The following is a 22,163-nucleotide window of genomic DNA, read 5'->3' as shown; positions in this document are numbered from 1 at the left end:
ACCTCTGGTACTGGTCTGGTAAGACACCCATGGGTCAGAAATATAGGGATGATGGTCGTGGTTGGTGGGCTGAGGACTTAGGGTGGGGGTAAAAATGTATGCTTTTAAGGAATGGAAGCTCCAATTAATCATTCATTGTCCTATGAAAATCATCATCATCGGTGGTCACTCGGGATCGAGTATGACCAGCCTTCCTCTGGGTCCCTTGGGGGCCTCAGGTGGGCATAGAGGCCGATCCCTGAGCCACATAATGGGAGAATGCCTGCGTGTGACAGCTTTTTTACGTGGAGTGGCTGATGCGCCTGCAGCCACCACACGGTCCTTGGCAGGGGGTGGTCAGAGTCCAATGGCATGGAGAACCAAGATGATTTGGGATCACCCTCTGTTGCAGCCTTCATCCACCTTCACTGCTGTTGTGACCTGGAGACATCTTCCACCAGTTCCATGGTTGAGGTCTTTGTTGGATCGCACTTCGTCTGGAACCTCCCCCTTGACCTATCCCCCTTGGGTGACCCTACCAGGAGCCAAGCTCCAGATGGCATAGCTCTTGGGATCATTGGTACACACAAGCTTCTCCACCACGGCAAGGTGGCAATCCAGGAGAAGCCTATGACAATACATTTTCTAACAAGCACCAGTTTTTCAGTTGAAAGAGTTCACAGCGAGACAGTTATAGCATTGGGAGATTCCTTAACCATTAAGGGAGCTACTTTGCCATAAAGGTGTCCGTGGTATTTATCAAAATCTCACATTGATAAATCTTCTTCTTCTTCTTCTGGTTTGTGCCCTGTTTCTCAGGGGTCGCCACAGCGGATTTGATAGTTTCCATCGATACCCTGTGAGGGCACAGCACCGACGGTGGTCTTGTCAATCCGCATGATGATTTGGCAAAATGTTATGTCGGATGCCCTTCCTGACACAACCACTAACCCTATGGACGGGGGCACAGGTAAAGCGCCGGATGCCATCCCAGTATTCATGGACTTGCGCCCATGCCTGTTGCCATAAAATCTCACTTTGATAAATTCTTATGAATAAAAAAAAATCTATTTTCACAGATCTACATGTAGGGAATTGAAGAGGTGCTGTGACAGAGAAAATCTGGAATATTTTAAGTTAAATTCAGCTCATAGCTTATACATTGTAAGCTATATTCAGGTTATTGTTGTAATTTTGAATCAGATTTATGGTCTTGAATTGAATTTTGGACTTAAAAATGAATTAGGATTTAAAATGTCAACGGTTAGGACCAGGACAGAGCTAATGCAAAGGGAACGGAAGCAGCTGAAAAACATTTCAGTGCCTCATTTCCTAAATTTACCTCCAAAATATTAGTTCTAATATTATTGATAACTTTGAAAATCCACACTAAACAAGAAGCGGCACTGTGCTAAAGGCTGAGAAGACGTGCTGAAAGCTGGGTTGGGAAAGGGTAAGAGGAACACCCATGACAAAAGGCAGCTGTGATTGGTGCTCTCAGCCTCTTGACAGTCAAACCGGTGTGGGCAACCTGCAGGTAGGCCGATGACATACTACCAGATGATTTGCCACAAGGAAGGGTAGGTAACAGAGAGGGAAGGGAGCCTGGGGGATCAGGCCCTCTTCCTGCATGTTAAAAATGGGTAAAATTAAGTTATTGTGAGAGATGGGCCAAAATGATTCACCCCAATTCGTGTGCATGCATATAAGCCTTCCATAGACGTATGTATGAATGATGAATGAACACCCACTTGCAACCCCCGATCCCTGCCCCCACCACCCCCATTGCCACAATTTAGGATTGACTACTTAATTTAGGATGGCCTTAACCCATCCATGCCCCTACTCAGAAGCGGGCCTGGTCCCTCCCTTTTTCTCCTTTGCCTTTTCACAGCTCACCTTTGGGATACAACGGCACCACATGGTGTCTCCTAATCAGAGGAATAGCTTCTCTGCGCTCATGTGAGGCTGGACCCGCTCGGCTGTACTCACTGCTGCCCCCTAAAGGACAGATACAGAGTGAACAGTTAAAATATCATGCAACAAAATGGGTCATGTGAAGATGAACATTGTGTATTCTAACATTGCGAGGGTGAACAAAACATTTGTGTACTGACTGAGACAAATCCATTTGTATCTGTATGTGTGTATAATTCCTCTACTGATTGGGCAGTGGGGTTGGGCATAGCAGCCGTGGGGGGCAGGGATGGTATGGGAGTACGTACACTGATTTGTCCTACCTTAGCAGCTCATCCGTCCTTCGGGTGAGATGTTAAACCGAGGTCCTGACTCACTGTGGTCATTAAAGAGCCCATGACACCTATCGCAAAGAGTAGGGGGTTCCCCGGTGTCCTGGCAAAACTCCCAATCTGGCTCTCTGCATCTGGCCACCTAATCATCCCCCCATGTAATTGGCTCAATGATTCCTCTCTCTCCACCTCAAGCTGATGTGTGGTAAGCGTTCTGGTGCAAAATGGCTGCCGTGCATCACCCAGGTGGGTGCTACACATTGGTGGTGGTTACGCCCTTCAATGCGAAGCGCTTTGGGTGTCTAGAAAAGTGCTATATAAATGTAATGATTATTATTATTATTACATATAAACAAAGGGACTTGTACCTGTGTGTCTGATTCATATATTGCTCATTAGAACTCTCTATTACCAACGGAATGAGTACTGTATTGAATATATATGTTTGTTCTACCTTGGCACTAAGCAGCACATACAGAACATGGTCCAGGTCTGTTGTGGCCTCTCCACTGCAGAGCACAACGATGCTATGAAAGGACAAAGACAGGTATGTGTCAGCACATGAGCTCAACGAGATGTAATCCAATCACTGTTTGAACAGAAATCCCCCCCCCTTTTCTCCCCAATTGTATCCGACCAATTACCCCACTCTTTCGAGCCGTCCCGGTCGCTGCTCCACCTTTTCTGCCAATCCGGGAAGGGCTGCAGACTACCACATGCCTCCTCTGATACATGTGGAGTTGCCAGCTGCTTCTTTTTGCCTGACAGTGAGGAGTTTCACCAGGGGGACGTAGTGTGTGGGAGGATCATACTATTCCCCCCAGTTCCCCCAGGCACCCCGATCGACCAGAGAAGACGCTAGTGCAGCGACTAGGACACATACCCACATCCAGCTTCCCACCCACAGACACAGCCAATTGTGTCTGTAGAGACGCCCGACCAAGCCGGAGGTAACATGGGGATTCAAACCGACGATCCCCGTGTTGGTAGGCAACAGAAAAGACCGCTATGCTACCCAGACGAGAGCAGGAATTTTTTTAATTTTTTAATTGAGTTGTTTCAAGCAAAAATCTATCACATATAGTATTTGCAAAGTTGAAGAGAGTAAATTAAAGATGTATTATTGTCTCGGCCTAAGTGGTAGAGTCTTTGTATAACTTTGTCTGGATACAGGGAGGACACCACTATGCACAATGAGAATTGGCAGCCACCACTAAAACTTATAGGGAGCCTCACGCCACACACACAGCTATTTAAAACAGTGACCAGAGGTGCACCCAAATGGGCTGATTTGAGTGCAAAAGCATCCACATTTGATATGTTTTTATTCTTAGGTATTGCGTTTTGCCTTCAGGATTTTCATGCATTTTATGTGACTGAGAAGACAACCACTAAAGCCCTCCAACCTGCTGTAAGCCCATGGTGCATCTCTTCAGATGTGAGAGGTTGAAGAGCTCTCAGTAAGCAAAGGTTAATTGGGTTGAATACTCTTAATGAGCTCTTCATGTAGAATAATGGCCCATTTATCAGAACATGAATTGAATGAACACATTTGGTTGGTTGCCAGATATAATTCCTACATGGCCTATGATCTATTTGTGTTGATGTACATGAAGCCCACAATATAATTTCATACCTCTAAATATAACAACTTGAAAGTTGGTTTATCTCCGGTTCTTTTCATTAGGAAATATTTCGGGTAACTTTCTAAAACATGAAACTCAGAAAGGGTGGGCCAGTGAAGAGCGGTTTCACTCCAGAAACTAAATCCTTTTCATAGGCGTAGAATTTTTCTTCTCTTTTTGTTTTGTCTTTGTGGAAGCAGAGGACGGAGGGAGAGGATGGGCCCACATTAGTGTCCGTCGGAGCTCAAATTTCTGGCTGACGTTGTACTGTATGTCAGTCCCCTGAAGGCGATGCTTGACTTGGTCAAATACACAATGCTTTTTGGTGTCAACTCTGGCACAGATTTGTCTGTGAGTCTCCAAATGATTCGGGGCAAAGAGACTGCTGCACACGCCGCATACAGGCCGGTCTGAGTGAGAGGCGCCCTGCTGCTGGGTGGGCTGTGGCCTTTGGTTTGTCCTCATCCTCTTCTTTTCATCTTTGGTGAGAGGCTTGCTCTTCTTCACTGTTTTTTTTTTTTTTTTTGCTTAACCCTCCGTCTTGTCGGAGGCTTCTCTGGTCTGTTGCCCATATCGGTTTCCACCCTGCTGTTCTCCATTGTGGTGTTTTCCATCTTTTCCATCCTCAGTTTCTCTTGCTCCATTTTCAACGTTATTTCCCATGCATGGAAATCAGACAAATTGACAAATTTATCGCAGAGATGTACTTCTCGGTCTTGGTTTTTAGCCCCCCCCCCCCCCCCCTCAGTTTCAGCGTTTCATCATCTGTGTGGCGCCTCACTGTACAGTTGCCTAATGAATGACTTCAGAAGAGCTTCGAACCCCTTGTGGTCTGCAGGGCCTCAGACACCATTTGATTCCCGGATGATAATCAGATTGATATTACCATTTGTTTCATAATCCCGATCCTCTCTCCCCCTTTTTTCTCGTCTCAAGGGTGTTCGTCCTGGTCAGGAGGGCCTCGCTCTCCAAAGCAGCTAACTGCAGGACTGGTATTTTCCAGTGTCTGTGATAAAGGTACTTATGGGTGATGTCCCAAAGCCCACCCGTCTGGGAATAATAGCCTACTCTGACTCCATTTGTGCCGTGGCTTGGGCAGGTTGGTTACACGGTGGGGCGGTATGGTGGCCCAGTGGTTAGCATTGTTGCCTCACAGCAAGAAGGGCCTGGGTTCGAACCCCAGGCTGTCCCAGGTCCTTTCTGTGTGGAGTTTGCATGTCCTCCCGGTGTCTGCATGGGTTTCCTCCAGGTGCTCAGGTCCCCTCCCACCATCAAAAAGACATGCATGCTAGGGTTAATACTGCTGTCTGTGCCCCGGACCGAGCTAAAAGGAAGAAATAACTGGAATTGGTCCCCGGGCACTGCACGGCGGCTGCCCATTGCTCCTCGCTACACAGCTAGGATGGGTTAAATGCAGAGAACAAATGTCATTGTATGTATGACAAATAAATAAAATAAAATGACAAAGAAAGTATCTACTTCTTCTGTTACAGGTGTGATATGATGGGAAATGGGGTTGCAGGACAGCAGGTTGACCCTCCGAGAAGTGACGATGCCGTTACTGGGCACAGGAAATGAAGGTGGTGGCCAGGCTAGGGGTCACTGGGGTTGAGTCAGTGTCGCCGAACAAACGTCTTCCATATTCCAGCAGATAAAGAAGTGTAGTGACATCTAGTGGAGAGAAGCTACAGCTGCTACAGTAGCCCAGTTCCTGAAGCTTTCAGAGAAAATACGCAAGAAGGAGCCAGAGAAATTTTGACAAAGACTTTCGTTTTATTTTACATGAAACACAGAAAATAACAGCATGACAGTGTTTTGTCAAGTAAGATGCTTTTACTGAGTTAGAAGTTACCGCACCATTGACTATTTCAGAATGCCTTTGATGCACCTTGACTATGCATAGTGTACTTCGTTTTTTGAGGTATACATATGGGGCCCTTGAGATTTGAGCGAAAGATTCTAATTTCTTTACTTCACAGATACTTTTGTGCTTAGGATATTGACTTTGGAGACGAGTAATATGTGCAGGTCTACACAGCACCGCAGCCTGAAACACTGGTGGACATAAAGAACGGAAATGTTGGCAATCATGTAGATTTTCCCATCGATAGATTTTTTTTTTAAGAACCCAAAGCTAAACATTGAGTATCAATTAAATCTAACAAAAATGTTAGCAATGAAATAGAATGAGCAAATGACTTGTTAATACATTGTAAGGGCAACCAGAGATAAATGTTAACCTTGCAGACAGGGTATCATTTGCCATCGTCTGAAATTCATAATTTGTAGATAGCACCAATGTCTATTGAAAAGGCTTAAGGTTCATGAAATTATAAAACTTTATTAAAACATGGAGTGAAACAATAACATCCAAGCAATGACCACGTAAGAGCTTTAAAAGCCTCACTTAGTTGTTTGATAATTCAACCTTACTCAAAATTATTGGCTTGCATAACTTGTTGATGGATGAAGTCTAACTACTTTGTTATCAAACCAATCCTTTGCAAACGCTGTGCAGCTTCTAAGGAAGTTAACATCAAGAATTATTGATGAAACTTGTATAGAATATATTAATAAGTTCCAAACTGGAAAGAATTCAAATACAGTGGGGGCGACATAAAAAATGCAGATGACAAAGAAGCCTGCGTTTGGAATTAAAAAAAAAAAATTCAATAGTCTGGGGTAATTTAGAAAAAGAAAAAAAGTTGTGCCATAAAACCTGAATAGCACTGCTAAAGTGGACAAACACACTCACACTCCCAGGCAGACACACTCACACATGTAAAATGACGTTTAGGAAAGTGCACAATGTTACTACCTGCCAAAATAATTTGAAACATTTGTTTTTGTTGCAACGTGATACTACCGAACTAAAGATGCAGAAAAATGCTGTCAAGTATGAATGATCAGTCAAGTTTTATCGACAAGGATTATTTTCAATGTACACATTAAAACCAGTATTACAGTATTTTACCTCTAAAATACAATATATAGACAACATCCTTGCCCTTGCATCCCTTTTCTATTAAAAGGCGGACCCCTACCATTATTAAACACAAGGGCCTTTCACTACAGTTGACTTGATTGCTGTTCATATCTACTGAAGGACTTTTTCAGTGTTATAGACATTCACAAAAAAATGGATTCTAATGCCAATGATGAAAAAAAAAACCAGTCAGTTGTAGCCCACCCAAAAAAAAACTGCGTTTTGAATGATACATTGGCCTTTGAATCCATCTCAATTTAAATCATTTTTCTTTAATTATGGTGCTGCCATAAATGAAGCCTTTGACAAAACAAGTCTTGAAGTTCCACAGGTTTAATAAGGCAAGGTTTTGTTCTTGTTATCTACATTTTTGAAACTCACTAATCCATGATCATAGATGTCATGCTTCATGATGGTGCAATTTGAAGGCACAGACTTGCCTTCTGATAATCCACATTTGCCCAATCAATCCTGACAGTAATGACATGAGAAAGTAGACAAATAGGTACATGTTATGAGTTCACAGGATTTTCAGTTTAAAGCCAGGAGACAGTGAGTAATCCAGTGACACTCTGCCAGTCCTGTCTGAAATTGGCCGAGGCGATTTCCGACAATCACTCTGCGACTCTGTGGCTTGTTAAAATGTGTTACTGTAGGTAATGGTACAGTAAATAAACAGGTCCATGTGCAGACACATATTACAGTCAATCAGCATGCATACCCTTAACAGAAGTAGGCATAACTTCAACTCATCCTCTTAAATTGGTGCGGTTAGGAATCTGTAAAAGTTTTATTAGTACTATCACCATCATATAAACTATATGGACTAAGTGGACCAACTCCTAATACAGTTTATCAAAGACTTGAGCTTCTATCCAATCAAAGGAACACTTCATCTTTCTGCAGGCTGTATGCTTATGGAACTACTCCGACTTTTTCATATCAACAAATCCCTTGTGCTGTATGATATTTTCCAACCGTGTATGCCTGTAACATATCTAGATTGTGATGGGAAGTGAAAACCACACTGCACTCCATATGAATGTAACATGACAGTACTGCTACTAAGGCGCAGGCTTGGCCCAAGTGAACTGCTCATGCTGGTGGCACTGTAATACTGATGTGGATTTGCTCTTGGGGAGCAGCAACAGAGGAAGTGGGAGGTGTTTCCATTAAGGTGGGCAGGACAGGAAAATGAATTTCGAGGTGCAAGGACTTAAAGTGCATAGGGAAGCTTCCAGCACCTCAGTGGTTCCAGGGAGCCATTCTGCCATCTTAGAATAGCTGGGAACAACCAGGGAGACAGGAACGCAGGGGTACAAGCTAGGCTGAAAACCAAGGAATGGAAGGAGGGAAACAAAAGATGTCTCTCTAATGAAAGCATTTTTAAAATCAAAAACTTCTGATTCAAAAAGGGTAAAAAAAAAAAAAAGAAAAGAAAAAAAGCAATCACTAGGTGGAATCTTGAGGGAAACGCAGGACCATAGAGAGGATGAGGCTAACTTCTTCCGCTTGAGAAATGTGTGTCTTGTCAAGAGGAGAGAAGAAACATTTTCCACCCCGGAGGCAACCTCAGTGGACCTGGATGGAAGGATGCAGACTCAAGAAGGGGAGGGACTGCACAGTTGCTGAGAGGGGAACACTCAACCATCTATGGTGCTTTCCCTGCATTCTCACTCCCCCAGATCTGTATGTGTGTGTGTGTGTGTGTGTGTGTGTGTGTGTGTGTGTGTGTGTGTGTGTGTGTGTGTGTGTGTCTGAGGGCAGACACTAGGGTTGCACCTGTATGCAACTGCCAAACGTTCTCCTTCGTGTCGACTCTCAGAGCCTGTCTCTGTTTTATTATTTTTTCCACGAGTTTGGGAAGCGTGTTCACATGTTGTAGGCCACATAGATTGGATCCAGTTGGTCAGCCAGGAAGGAGTCTCGCAAGTGCATCCTCTGCTTCTCCCCTCGGGAGTTGATGGGGATAACCCCGGGGTCCACGATGACCACGACCCCCACTATGAGGTGATGCTCCTCCAGAACCACATTGGTCACAAGAGGCACCAGGTCTAAGGCCTCTTGCTCCGACCCACTCAGCTCAGCCACCACTACCAACAGGTTGGTCCATGTAAACACAGCACTATGGAATGGAGAGAAGTTTACACCACAGACGTATGTTAAAAACAAAAATGATGTTACCTTTTTGTCAGTGTTTACAATATCCTGAAAGTTAAGCAGCCCAGCGTCTAGTGAGTACTCTGTGTAAATAAAATTATGCATCATATAAGTGGCCAAATCTATCTGGCAGCAGAAACAGAGTGGAGAACCTCACCTCTCTGCGATGCTTCGGTGGGCTCGAGAAACAGAGGTCTCAATATCAATGGGGTGGTAACGCAACCCTCTAAGCTCTAGCGTCTCATCCAGGGAGCCCACTACAAATAGTGCATCGTGACGATCTGGACAAGAGGTGGGGGGAAATGTAGGGAAATGTTTCAGTGTTTATGGTTGAGGAGACATAAACCACAAAGCATGAAACCAATGACCTCTCACTGTGAAGGTTTCAGTGATTTGAAACACTGGTAGAAAATCCCAAATTTAAAAAAAAAAAAAAGTCTACAGCAGCGCCCAACTTTTTTTGTTAGGCATTTGTGAAATGTCTTCTCACCTCCACTGGCATCCAGAAGCTCGGTTCTTTTGACAAAGCCCAGGTAGCCAGTCCTGGCCCACAGGGTGTGTGGCTCGCCAAAGCTGAGCCTGGTGTTGAAGTGGTCTGCTTGCAGGTTCTCCTCTCCATAGATGGTGTAGTAGCCACTGGCACTGTGGGGGCTGTTCACCCAGATCTGAACACAAGAGGGGTAGGAAGGGAGGGACACAGATGTTACCATGCATGAAACACTCTGTCCTCACATTCTTGTTCATCAGGGGAACTAAAAGAATTTTAGCTTTCATCTGGTTTAACAACACATCTGACACTTAAGAAAAGATTCATTTGCTCACAGCAGTTTGCACTGCCATTTCAACTGGTTCCTTTGTCACATTCTATGTATATGAAACTTTGGGTTCGCGAAGCGAACCCTAGTTATATGAACAACGACAAAATGGCTGAGAGGGTTATTGCATTGTGACATCATCCACAATAGCTCGCTGGAAAAAAGAAAAACGATGGAGGTGCATTCCCCGTGCCAATCCCGGACAATATGACCCCCTGTGATCATATGTCCTCCCACCGACCCCGTATTGGCACGCCCACCGGAAGCGCTATTCCTCTTTGTAAGTCGAACCATCTCCAACTAAATGAGCACCACACCTGTGGCCCGGGTAGGAGGAGAACGGCTCTATTCCCAGCCATTTTGTCGTTGTTCATATAACTAGGGTTCGCGAAGCGAACCCAAAGTTACATTTCACATACTCCAAAATGGCTGAGAGGGTTATTGCATTGAACAACGACAGGATTCGTGCCTCCGTTCCCTAGCCGTCCAATGAACCCTTCAAACCCCTGGTGGGAAGGGGTACGCGTTCTGATGAGAGCATCCTAAGAGGCCTGCTCCAGAACAGCGTCGGCAACCGACCGCACCTTAACGTGCCGGTAATAATGCCGTAAGAAAGTGGTCTCACCACTCCAAACCGCCGCCTGGCGGATGACCTCCCAGTCGATACCTGACAACACAGCTATCGACGTAGCAGTCCCTGGGGTAGAATGCGCCTTCAGCTTAGGAGCTGTTTTACCCGCTTTGGTATACGCCTCCGTAATACCATCCACCAGCCAGTGTGCTAGCCTCTGGGTGGAAAGGGCATAACCTGGTTTGCTCACTCTGTAGGTCAACAGCAGCCTGTCGGACCTACGAATATCTGCTGTGCGCCGCATGTAAATGCGTAAAGCCCGTACAGGACACGAGAGGTGCAAGCGTTTCTCATCCCTAGTCACCGGTGACGGATGAAACGCGTGTATCACCACCGGGGCCCTACGCGTCAGGACAGACACAGTTTTGGGCACGAAGCTGGGGTCTGTAAAGAGCGTGAACATCAGATCACCAGAAAACACCATCCCCTTGATGGTGAGTGCAGTGAGCTCACAACCCCTCGCTGCGGTGGTAAGTGCCAAGAGCACAGCCAGCTTAGCCGAGACATAACGCATGTCTGCCGTAGACATGAGTTCAAAGGGATCTTTCTCTAGTGCGCGCAGAACAAGGGAAGCATCCCAAGTTTCAGCTCTCGTAAGCTCCTTAGCTGAGAGCTTCTTAGCACCCAACAAGTACTGCGTCATGAGCGGGTGCGTGAAAACCGTGCTACCCTCGATCTTCCCCCGGAAGAACGTGAGAGCCGATACACAGACTTTGACCGAGGAGAAAGACCATAGTCTATCACTCCTACAGACCTCCACAAAAGTCAGTATAGGGCCAATCCCTACTGACAAAGGGTCCATGTCGCGTTCAGCGCAAAATTGGTCAAATCGATTCCAGTACCCCTGGTACCTGGAGTACGTGGAGTCTTTACGCGCCGCTAAGATGACACGAATCACTTGCGCACTAAGTCCCATAGCTAAGAGCCTGGCTTTGTAAGCATCCACGCCGCTAATCGGGAGCCTCCTATCCAGGGGCCCTCCCGTAGCAGCCCTCCTGCTTGCGTGAGCGCGTCCGCCCACTCTGGGACGTCGAACCGCTCGCCTTCTATCCAGGGCACTATTCACGGAAACCACGGGGTGCTCGGTTCGTACGGGGCCACGAGAACTAACCGACCCCCTGTGCGCTCGAACTTGACCACCAGGTCTAGGAGGCACCTGCGCGGGGGGAATGCGTAAAGCATCTCCTCGGGCCATGGATCTAGTCCAAGCGCGTTGACCCCCAACGGCGCTAGGTCGGACGGGAGCATCGAGTACCAATGAGGGCACTTGTAATTGAGTTTCGATGCGAACAGATCCACTTGAGCTACCCCGAACCTCTCCCAGATCATAGCCACTATGGCTGGGTTGAGGCTCCAATTGTCCGCATGTGGGCCGCCTCTCGAGAGGATGTCCGCTGCTTCGTTGTCCTTCCCAGGAACATGAAGCGCCCTGATTGATAGCGCGTTGCTGTTGACCCAAATCCAAATTTGCATGGCCAACTCTCTGCAACGCTTGGACTTCATACCGCCTTGGCGGTTGATGTAGGCCTTGGCCGTCATGCTGTCTGTCATTATCAGTATGTGACGGCCTACGAGATCCTGAGCGAAATGCTGGATAGCCAGCCAAATCGTCTCCGTCTCGCGCGCGTTGATGTGGACCTTCTCCCCAGACGCCCACACTCCTCGCGCTGTTGGCCCCCCAACCCGAGAGGGACGCATCCGTATAAATCGTTACCTCGGGTCCCCTGGGGCCCATAGGGACCCCAGACATGTCCACGCAGGCTCTGTTCCAGTGGTCTAGGTCCTGCGCTACCACGCGCGGGACCAGGATAAGATGGTTGTTGTACCGGCGTTCGTTGCCGTATTTCAAGAAGTGAACTGCGAACCGCAATTGCAGTCTCCTCATGAACAATAGACCTAAAGGAACAACTTGGTGAGCCGATGCCAGAAGGCCCAGCAGCCTCCTGATCATCCGATAAGTGACATATGTCCCCGGGACGAAATGTGCGTGGTCCTGGTGGAATGCCATCTCTCTTGCGTAAGGGTTGCGCGCATGGATACCGTATCCAAACTCAGACCCAGATACGTTGCCTGGCACGAAGGCCATGGCGCACTCTTCTTTATGTTGATAGTGAAACCCATGTACTCCATGAATTCCATCAACTCCTGAGTATGGAGTATTGCTTGTTCCGGCAACCGGGCCAACACCAACAGGTCGTCTAGGAACCATGCCAAGTGCATACCTTTGCGCATCAACACTCCGAGCGCTGCTTTCACACACCTTGTGAATGTCAGAGGAGAGAGGCGATATCCAAACAGGAGGCATGTGTACTGGTAACACTGACCCCGGTAACAGAACCGAAGATACTTTCTGTGTCTTTCCGCAATCGGACAATGATAGAAAGCATCTTTTAGGTCGACCGAAGTTAGCCAATCGGACTGTGTCACCATTGACAGCAGAACCGGTGTGCGTAGCATTTTGAAACTGACCTTCTCTACATACTTGTTGAAGGGTTTCAAATCTAGGATTGGGCGCATGCCCCCATCCTTCTTCGGGACCAGAAAGTAACGGCTGTAAAACCCGTCTTCTCTTTCTAGGGGAGGAACCACCATGATTGCCCCTTTCGAGAGTAACTCTGTGAGTTCGTTGTCTAGGATTTGTGCTTCGGCCACCGACCCCGGTTCCGTATGCACTATTCCCAAGTACGGGGGTACAATACCGTTCTCGAAAAGGATTTGGTGTCCGTGGGCTATCTGATCCAAAACAGAAGCCGACGGGACAAATTCCTTCCACCTGTGTAACATGCGTGACAGAGGTCTCGTTGCCTCCTGTACCTTGCTGTTCAGGTAGCGCGCGTAAGTTGCGCGTAAAGGGTCTGGGGAAGCCCCACCTGCCATGCCCTGCATCCATGGGGGGGCTTCGTCCTTGTAAAGGAGACCCAGATGGGGGAATTGGCGTTTTGAACCTTTCCAAATTACCATTTGACCCATCAGAGAGACTAAACATTGTCGCATCATAGTCCCCTCCCAGGGGCTCATTTGCGCTCATGTCATTATTATCCAATATTTCCAGCAGGGATGTTATTACATTGTTATCATCATCTTTACCTAAAGATTCAGACAGACAATCAGACTTGCGTTTTAAACCTTTTAATACGCAATCACCATCATCACCAACATAAAAACTTTTATTCACATTCACAACCTTTGGAATAGAACAAGTAGACTGTGCATCAGAAACCAAAATAAAAGGCACAGTGTTTAGCCCTGCGCACGCTGTGTCCCCTGAACAAGCGTCTATATCGCCGGAGACGGCTCTGGAATCAGTCTGTTGGTGTGGGTCGTAACATCCTGCCGAAACACGTCACTTGGCAGCTCCCTTCTTGGAAGTGTCTGTGCTGTCCGGCTTGGCCGCCTTGGCCGCTGGTTCTGTGGAAGACTGGGAGTTTGGACGTGAGCCCTGTCCACGCCCGCGCCCCGCTTTACCACCTCTTTTTGGATAAGTCTCTCTCCATTTCTGCTTGCGCGCAAGCTTGTCCCCCTGCCCTTTGCCCACCGCGGGCTTAGGGGTAGGCGGGTTCTTCATCATCGGGAGAAGCTCCTTGTGCAAGGTTTCGCGCTCGGCCTGGGTGGCCTTGTATTTGCTGATAATGTCCGGGGTCGTTCCAAACAGGCCCTGGTTCCCTGCGCAGGAGTGGGCCATCCACTCCTTGCAGAATTCCTCTTTTACCCCGGCTGTCTCTAGCCAGAGACGTCTGCGCGAAAGGGTGGAGGCAGCTGCGCTAGAACCGCACTCTAGAGCGATGGAATACAGCAGCGATCCCAGGGAGTCAGCTATGCGTTCCATTTCCAAGATGTACTCACAACCTGCTTCGCTGGCCACTACGTCACCGAACTTGGCCCCGTCGATACCTGCTGTAGCGATGGCGGCTTTGCTTTGCTCGATGTTTGATAGGCTGCAGAGCTTGCGCATGTACGCCGTTATCATCCCAGCCATTGAGACGAGTCCAGCTGCGCGTGTACTGGCATGCCATGCATCACACGCGTAACGATCCACCTGTTGGCCCCACTGCGAAGGGTGTTTGGGAGTATCGCGAGACCCCACCTTGGTGTTAGGGTTGAACGATAAAATGTCCCTCTCTGGTTGCGGAATTTTCCAGTCTTTGTAGTTGAGGTTCCTAACCTCGACTGCTAAGACGTCAACCCCCTTCTGACTGAACTTTGAGGACGATTTAAGTAGCGGATCCGCCTCCGCCCGCTTAAATGCTCGTTCGATGTGAGGATAAGGTGGTAGAGTGGAGTCCCTGACCCTCTCTGCCATTCGTGGAAAATCGGCTACCACCGGATCTTGAGGATTGCCCGGCTCGGTAACGATGTCGGCAGACTTGACCGCTCGCGCGAACAGATCGTGGAAACTGGCGAGGAATGTTTCGGACCCACGTTGCATGGCGTCGCCATCTTTGTTTGGTTGAGACGCACTTGGCTGGTCGTCTTCCACGCCCTGATCGTCTACTTCCTCAGGCAGTGAATCCTCGGGTTCCGCACCCGCCGAATAACATGCCACGGATTCACCAGGGAGAGACAGGGTCTCATTGGTCCAGTCCTCTCTAACTACCCCAGATGGTGGGATAGCCTCTGGCTCCGGAGGGATGCTACTGCTAGCCGCCGTCCCGTGACTGTAGCTAGGAAGCATCGGAGGGATGTTGCTAGCCTCCGCCCCATGGCTATAGCTAGGTAGCACCATGCTAGCCGCCTCGTTAGCAGGTGCGAAGGGATCTGCAAGTCCCCATCTTTGACGGTACAGGGCAGCCTACCTTTGGCGCTCCGATCCTCTGATGGTTTTACAGAAATTGCAGTCGATCTCATTACGGTCTACATCCCTCAAGTAGCCCGTGTAGTGAACATGCGGGATATGGGAGACACAGTCCGGATGGGGGTCCCATTGGAGCGTCGCCGGTTAAACACACCCGCACCAAGCGTAGAATCCGGCCACATCGACCGGATTAACGAACATCTTGGCGATAAAAGGTAAGCTAACTATAAGTTAGTACCTAATATACCAGTATATCACTAGATTACTTGCGTATTTGCAGTTTTACCCTTAATCCCAGCGAGAGAGAAACAGCCATCGACCGATCTCATTTAGTTGGAGATGGAAAGAGGAATAGCGCTTCCGGTGGGCATGCCAATACGGGGTCGGTGGGAGGACATATGACCAAAGGGGGTCATATTGTCCGGGATTGGCACGGGGAATGCACCTCCATCGTTTTTCTTTTTTCCAGCAAGCTATTGTGGATGATGTCACAATGCAATAACCCTCTCAGCCATTTTGGAGTACGTGAAATGTAACTGTGAAAGAAAATAGAAAAGGAGGGAGTCCCGACATATCAGTATCCTTTGACCTTTTTTGCCCACTTACCTCCCCAAGATGGGAATCCCCTAGAGGGCCTCTGGTCTCTGGGTTGACTATGATCACCCTCACTCCTGGTAAGATCTGAAGGAAGAAAGCATAAGAGGGAAAGTTAGCTTGAGGCCATTTAAACAACCTCCTCAAAAACTCTAAAACTGTGGAGGATACAAAAAGTAAACAAAAGAGGCCAACGAATACTTACAGTGCCTGACTCCATGAGTGGAAGACTCTGTGGTGCCCCTCGTTCCACCAGCCTCACCCTGAAGAAGACAAACGAGAGACAGATGTCCCATTAGTCATTCCTACAAGCCCTGACACACCCACCTTCTCAGGCTTTACCAGTGTGGTCATGTGTCCTCTATAAGTGTCTTCAGTGTTACCTGTCATGGCGTAGAGACTTCATGTCCACAAAGACAGTAGAGGGGTCTGGTCCAGCAGTGCCCTAGTAGTGGTGATGGACAGTGATTGCACAGAAAAAAAGAGTACCAGTTAATTTGTGTTTGACAACATTTTCTGTTAGCTTATGTATGGTTGGGACCTCTCAAAAATCAAAGTGTCAGGAGACGGGTATGACGGTTGGCAATAAAAACATTCTCGGTACTGAAACACTCTCCGAGATGGCAATGATTTTGGCAAACTGGCTATCAAATTAAAAGGTGTATTTTTTTGTGTCAAAAACACATTACTTCTGTTAAGCTATTGCTGTCAAAACTGTTGAACTAACAAGCATAAATTAACCAATTATGGTGACACAAAACTGCAAAACCATGAACATTGAGTCACACAAAGCAACTATGAAAACATTTTACTTGGTTAAAACTGTCAAACTGCTAAATCTGAAAATAAATCCACTAAAAACTAACACATCTACTACAGTCTAGGAACAATATTTAACTAAAACTACCAAGATGGGTCTGAAAAGCAACTCACAGTTAACATTAATTGGTTAATACGAAACAGGAAATTGAAAAATGTATCAAAAAAAGACTAAATTACTTTATATTAAAAATATTATCCATCCGTGTTCGCCTCACAGGAAGAAGGTCCTGGGTTCGAGCCCCGGGGTAGTCCAACCTTGGGGGTCGTCCCAGGTCATCCTGTGTGGAGTTTGCATGTACTCCCCATGTCTGCGTGGGTTTCCTGCAGGGACTCCGGTTTCCTCCCACAGTCCAAAGACATGTAGCTCAGGTGAATCAGCCATACTAAAATTGTCCCTAGGTATGAATGTGTGTGTATGTGTGTGTGTGTGTGTGTGTGTGTGTGTGTGTGTGTGTGTGTGTGGGTGTGGGTGTGGGTGTGGGTGTGTGTGTGGGTGTGTGTGTGTGTGGGTGTGGGTGTGTGTGTGTGTGTGGGTGTGGGTGTGGGTGTGGGTGTGGGTGTGCGTGTGTATGTCGGCCCTGTGTGACAGTCTGGTGGCCTGTCCAGGGTATCTTCCCCGCCTGCCGCCCAGTGACTGCTGGGATAGGTTCCAGCATCCCCGCGACCCTGAGCAGGATAAGCAATTTGGATAATGAATGGATAATATCCATTTTCCAAACCGCTTATCCTGCTCTCAGGGTCGTGGGGATGCTGGAGCCTATCCCAGCAATCATTGGGCGGCAGGCGGGGAGACACCCTGGATAGGCCACCAGACCATCACAGGGCCCAGGCCCGCCCACACACACACACACACACACACACACACATTCACACCTAGGGACAATTAAGCACGGCCGAGTCACCTGACCTACATGTCTTTGGACTGTGGGAGGAAACCGGAGTCCCCGCAGGCAACCCACGCACACACGGGAAGAACACGCAAACTCCACACAGATGATGACCCGGGACGATCCCCAAGGTTGGACAACCCCAGGGCTCGAACCCAAGACCTTCTTGTTGTGAGGCGACCACACTGACCACTGCGCCACCGTGCCGCCCCAAGTTTTGTTCTTATTGGTCAAACATTTATAAAGATTGCTACACTATTTTCAAAGTACTGTCCACTTGACGTCCATCATGGTGCTTTGATTGGCTGGGGTGGGAGGACACTAGCACACAGAACTCTGGGTAATGGAGTATTTGGAGTATGCAGGGTCTATAAAGATTGGTGCCTATTTGGGATTAAAAAGTGACATTTCTCTGACTCTGCTGCATCGATTTGGTCGCTTTGGGGTCCACCAACACCAATTCACCTACTCTAGGAATCTGATTCAACCAATGTGACCCAGTAAAAACCAAACCAGTGTACAAAAGGCCATGGTAAAAATATTATAGCCCTGGTAAATTTCGAGGTTGACGAAGGAAGGTAATGACATAGCTTATTTGTATGGACGTCCTGCACGTGTGACGTGTGCATGTGTATGTTTATGTGTAAGTCTATGTGTCTGTCCTCATGGTTTAAACTGAATGACAAGTGTATAGTAGTGAAGCCAACCTGCAGGCAGATGGCCAGGTTAACCCTGGAGCCAAAGGCGGTGCTGACAGCTCGGGGTGACAGACCCAGATCTTTGAACAGCTTGGAGAAGGACTGGGTGAGAGCCAGGCGTGGTCGTTCTTCTGCTATTACTACACAGCTCCGCACACATGACAGATTGAGACCACGTGCCTACAGACACAAAATTGCTCAGTTATTTTACACAACAAGCGTTAATAGCATGAAATATATTTAGCAGGATACAGATATACGGTAAAAATGCCATTTTGTGACCGCTTTCATCCAAACACCTCACAGCAGCATGCGTGAAAACATTTTTAGTCTGGGTGGAGCGAGTGGACATCAAACCCCTAATACTGATACTGTTGTCGCAACGCCTCTTACTGCAAATGGCTAATGTTTTACATTATAGTACCCTTGTTTCATTTTTACGGTGTTGTTGAAGAAAACAGAGTCTCACAACATTTCACACACCTACCAGTTGTGTACCTGCCACTGACTGAATAGCTGCTGGTCAGATTTATCACTAGGTTACACATCAGAAATATACACTGCTGCAAATAGATAGCAAACCAGTGGCTAGGACACACGTTTCCTATAAGTGATATGAGGAGTTGATGATATGAATGTATTTTACAACTTTAATACACATTTTCTTACTGTGTTAATAGTTCACAATGAAAAAATTAAAACAAGAAAGGGAGGTTTAATTTAAAAGGGCTAAAACAAATTACAGTCTGTGTGAGACCGTTTTAGGGAGTGGGAGAGAGACAGAGACAGAGAAAGAGAGAGAGAAAAAGAATCAAGGGAGAAAAGGAGGCAGTAGAGATCATCACCTTGAGCATTTCTGTCTGGGTGCCCAGGCCCTTGGTGCAGAGCTCCATGACTGAGTAGGAGCAGAAAGTATCTCTGATCTTGTACTGGCTGAGTGTGCTCAGCCACAGAGGGAGGGAGCACTCCAGCTCCAGAGGAGGGATAAGGATGGACTGGTGACCTGAGTAGACACTGGGCCAGAAAGACAACTGCTATAGAAACTATTCAATTTCTGCTTGTACAGTGTGCAACATAAAATGTAATGTTCAGTCTGTGTGTGTGTGTGTGTGTGTATTACCTAGAGAGGCACCACAGTACAAATCCTAGGCCACAGTACGGGTCCAGGCAGATGGCTATTTGGCGAGAAGAGTAGAGCTCACACTGCAGCTTAATGGAGCGACACAGAGTACTGACAGCCGCATGGGACATCTGACAAGAGACACGCAACCAACAAAAACCATTACACAGTAACTAACACTGTGAGCCAACCCAGTGAGCTTGAGTCCACCATGTAGGAGCCGTTGGTTAATGTTTAGCATCACTATGCGTCTGTTACACCACACGGTGGCATCACTGAGCACTGAGATTACGATAAAAAGATGGAAGGACGCAGGTGAAGAGGAGCCATTCATGGCTGAGAAGTGTCGAAATGGCTTTTATTGCATTGATAGAAACAGTAAAAACGACTTTCCCATGGTAGTTTATAAACGCTGACTGACTGAAACTAGCAGCCATCAGTAAAATACTTGGCTGGAAATAACTTATTTGCTTCCCTCCAATTTAATTTCTTTGAGAACTTCCAATACACAACAATGTAACATTTATATGTGAAAATTCAATGGCCAGGTGATTTTTTTCCCTCAAATATTTCAGGACTTGGTTGGTGTTGGTGGTAAAGGGGTGGGGTGATGGGTGGTGTATGACCACAGGGTTCTAGTTCCATGACTCTTAAAAGGAAAATTGCAGTGATGCATCATCTGTGCTGCATCATCTGTCCCCATGGAGCTGAGGTCTGGCGTCTCTGAAGACTCATGTCTGCCTTTGTTTTCATCTGTTATTTTTACGACCACTCCCTCATCATTTATGACGGCTCCAGTTACACATCATCCTAACTCTCCATCTGTGTGAGGGATGTGTGGGTCTGCATGCTGTGACAGCTCTATTATTTGTTTCTGCGGCTTTGAAACACTCAAGATGATGACATTGGGGAAGATGCTTCATATGCCTCTGCATACACGGCTATCCCAGTGTCCACTTTCTTTTTTGCATTGTTTTCATGTCATTGAGTGCTTTCATTAAATTACTTTATCTATTGATTATCTATTTTTTTAATTGGATACCCCAATGCCTATCTTGCCCATTGTGCAACTATTGCATGGCTATCTGTCCAGAAAGGATGATCCCTCCTCTGATGCGCTTCCAGAGGTTTCTCCCCTTTTTTCCTGTAAAGGTTTATTCTAAATCTAAGGTCTAAGGGAAAAGGGTCTCATCCATTGTTGTCTACTTTATCTACCAATTTCTCTCACATGTGGGGATGCAGAGCCCTCTAAGATCGTACCTATACAAATAAACTTGATTTAATATTACCATATAGTGTGCATTTTCTGTTCCTAATAACATTCCTGACAATAGAGATCAAGTTTGCTTCATGTGCTTAAACATTGTTTTCATTGCAATTTATGCCGGTTATTTAGTCAGTGTGCATGATGACAATGCTTATCACCCGTGAGTTAATGGTAACCATCCATATTCAAACTGAGTGTGTTTTGGATCTATTCACCTTGACTCCAGTCAGCATGCCAGTGGTAGACACACTGAAGTCCAGGTAGGCCAGCATCTCAGCTGTAGGGGGCTTGTAGATCTGTGGTGGTCTCTTCCTGGGGAGATCATCTGGGAGGAAATGGGAGAGAGGCCATCACACGCAGGGCAGGAACCCATCTGTCTTTACTTTTTCCACTGGCCACAGCTAGTTAGTGACCGACAAAAACTATCCATTTTCACTGTTTCAACATCACATTTGATCTTTAAAAATAGAAGTCATCATTCAGATTGGTTGGTTACTTGCCCAAGTAACATAAATTGGTAAATCATTTTAACCTTAATTAAAGTGATTTTACCAATTTGGCAGGGGACCAGGGGCAACCGCCTTCGCTGATCCTAAGTCCCACTTTTCAATCTCTGTCTGAATTACAGACACTGACTTTCCTTTTGTACCATAAGTGAGACACAGATGGGATTCATATATAGGACTCCATTTTCAGCCAAGCTCGGTAGGTTTTGGTACCTGTATCTATGATAGTGGGCCACGTCTTGACGTTGACGCTGGCTGCAGCCTCCCTGGACCTGAGGATCCTCATGAGAGGCTGAGTGGTGAGGATGCAGGCTGCTTTGCTCACCTGTAAAACACAATATACAAAAACACATTCACAGAGAGGGTGAGTGAGGTAAAATTGACCACATGCACGTTGTCAGCTTTTTGGGAATGTGAGCACTGTGTTCAGTAGTGAGAATAAATCTTGGTCTATAGGTACACATAACAGCAGAGCAAAATAAAATGCCTTGGCTGGGTATGTTTGGATAACCTTAGCAACATTTACTTTAGACAAAAATTGGCAATGTTTTCAAGTCATTTGACAGCTCCACTGAGTAGAGCGTCAGCTAATCTTTCAACCAATAATGAATGGCCACAGATGGCAATTTAAAGACTCTTTCTGTTGAGAGGATGCCATCCATGCTGGTCAGAGTGCAGGGTCAACTACCGAACCTCACCCACAGAGCTAAAAGGGAGTCATTGTCTTGCTCATGGACACTTAAGTATCAGCCATTAGACAATTTTAGTGTCAAAAGTAAATTTCTAATTCATTTTACTTGTGAGGCATAAGCATTGTGGTGTTTAGAAGGATTCAGTCACAAGATACATTCGTATTCATTAGATGTTCTAGTATTCTGCTCATGCTGGCGGACTGTGACTTATTGCAGGCTGGTGACTCTGCTGAGCATCTAAGGCGAAGTGAATGTTTACTTCCCATTTCTACCCCCCCTCCCCACGGAGGGGGTCAACAAAGGACGCATATGTGCCATTTGTTACACTGTCTGTTGTACT

General features: G+C 46.8%; 1 protein-coding gene across 1 annotated transcript in view; it reads right to left on the bottom strand.

Moving 5' to 3' along the window:
* Nucleotides 1–6,418: 6,418 nt before the first annotated feature.
* Nucleotides 6,419–22,163, bottom strand: part of dip2ba (disco-interacting protein 2 homolog Ba) — a 64,789-nt gene continuing 49,044 nt past the window's right edge. The window contains exons 28-38 of the mRNA XM_056275173.1: nt 21,345–21,456; nt 20,841–20,950; nt 19,359–19,489; nt 19,084–19,252; nt 18,248–18,418; nt 16,215–16,276; nt 16,037–16,094; nt 15,844–15,918; nt 9,490–9,664; nt 9,157–9,280; nt 6,419–8,964 (exon numbers count right to left, since the gene is read on the bottom strand). Coding sequence (XP_056131148.1) covers nt 8,712–8,964; nt 9,157–9,280; nt 9,490–9,664; nt 15,844–15,918; nt 16,037–16,094; nt 16,215–16,276; nt 18,248–18,418; nt 19,084–19,252; nt 19,359–19,489; nt 20,841–20,950; nt 21,345–21,456 — 1,440 coding nt within the window. The 3' untranslated portion in view covers nt 6,419–8,711. The remainder of the gene's footprint in view (nt 8,965–9,156; nt 9,281–9,489; nt 9,665–15,843; nt 15,919–16,036; nt 16,095–16,214; nt 16,277–18,247; nt 18,419–19,083; nt 19,253–19,358; nt 19,490–20,840; nt 20,951–21,344; nt 21,457–22,163) is intronic.

The sequence above is a fragment of the Lampris incognitus genome, chromosome 2, assembly GCF_029633865.1.
Source record: "Lampris incognitus isolate fLamInc1 chromosome 2, fLamInc1.hap2, whole genome shotgun sequence".
Lineage (NCBI taxonomy): Eukaryota > Metazoa > Chordata > Actinopteri > Lampriformes > Lampridae > Lampris > Lampris incognitus.
This window is presented reverse-complemented; position numbering and strand designations above follow the sequence as displayed.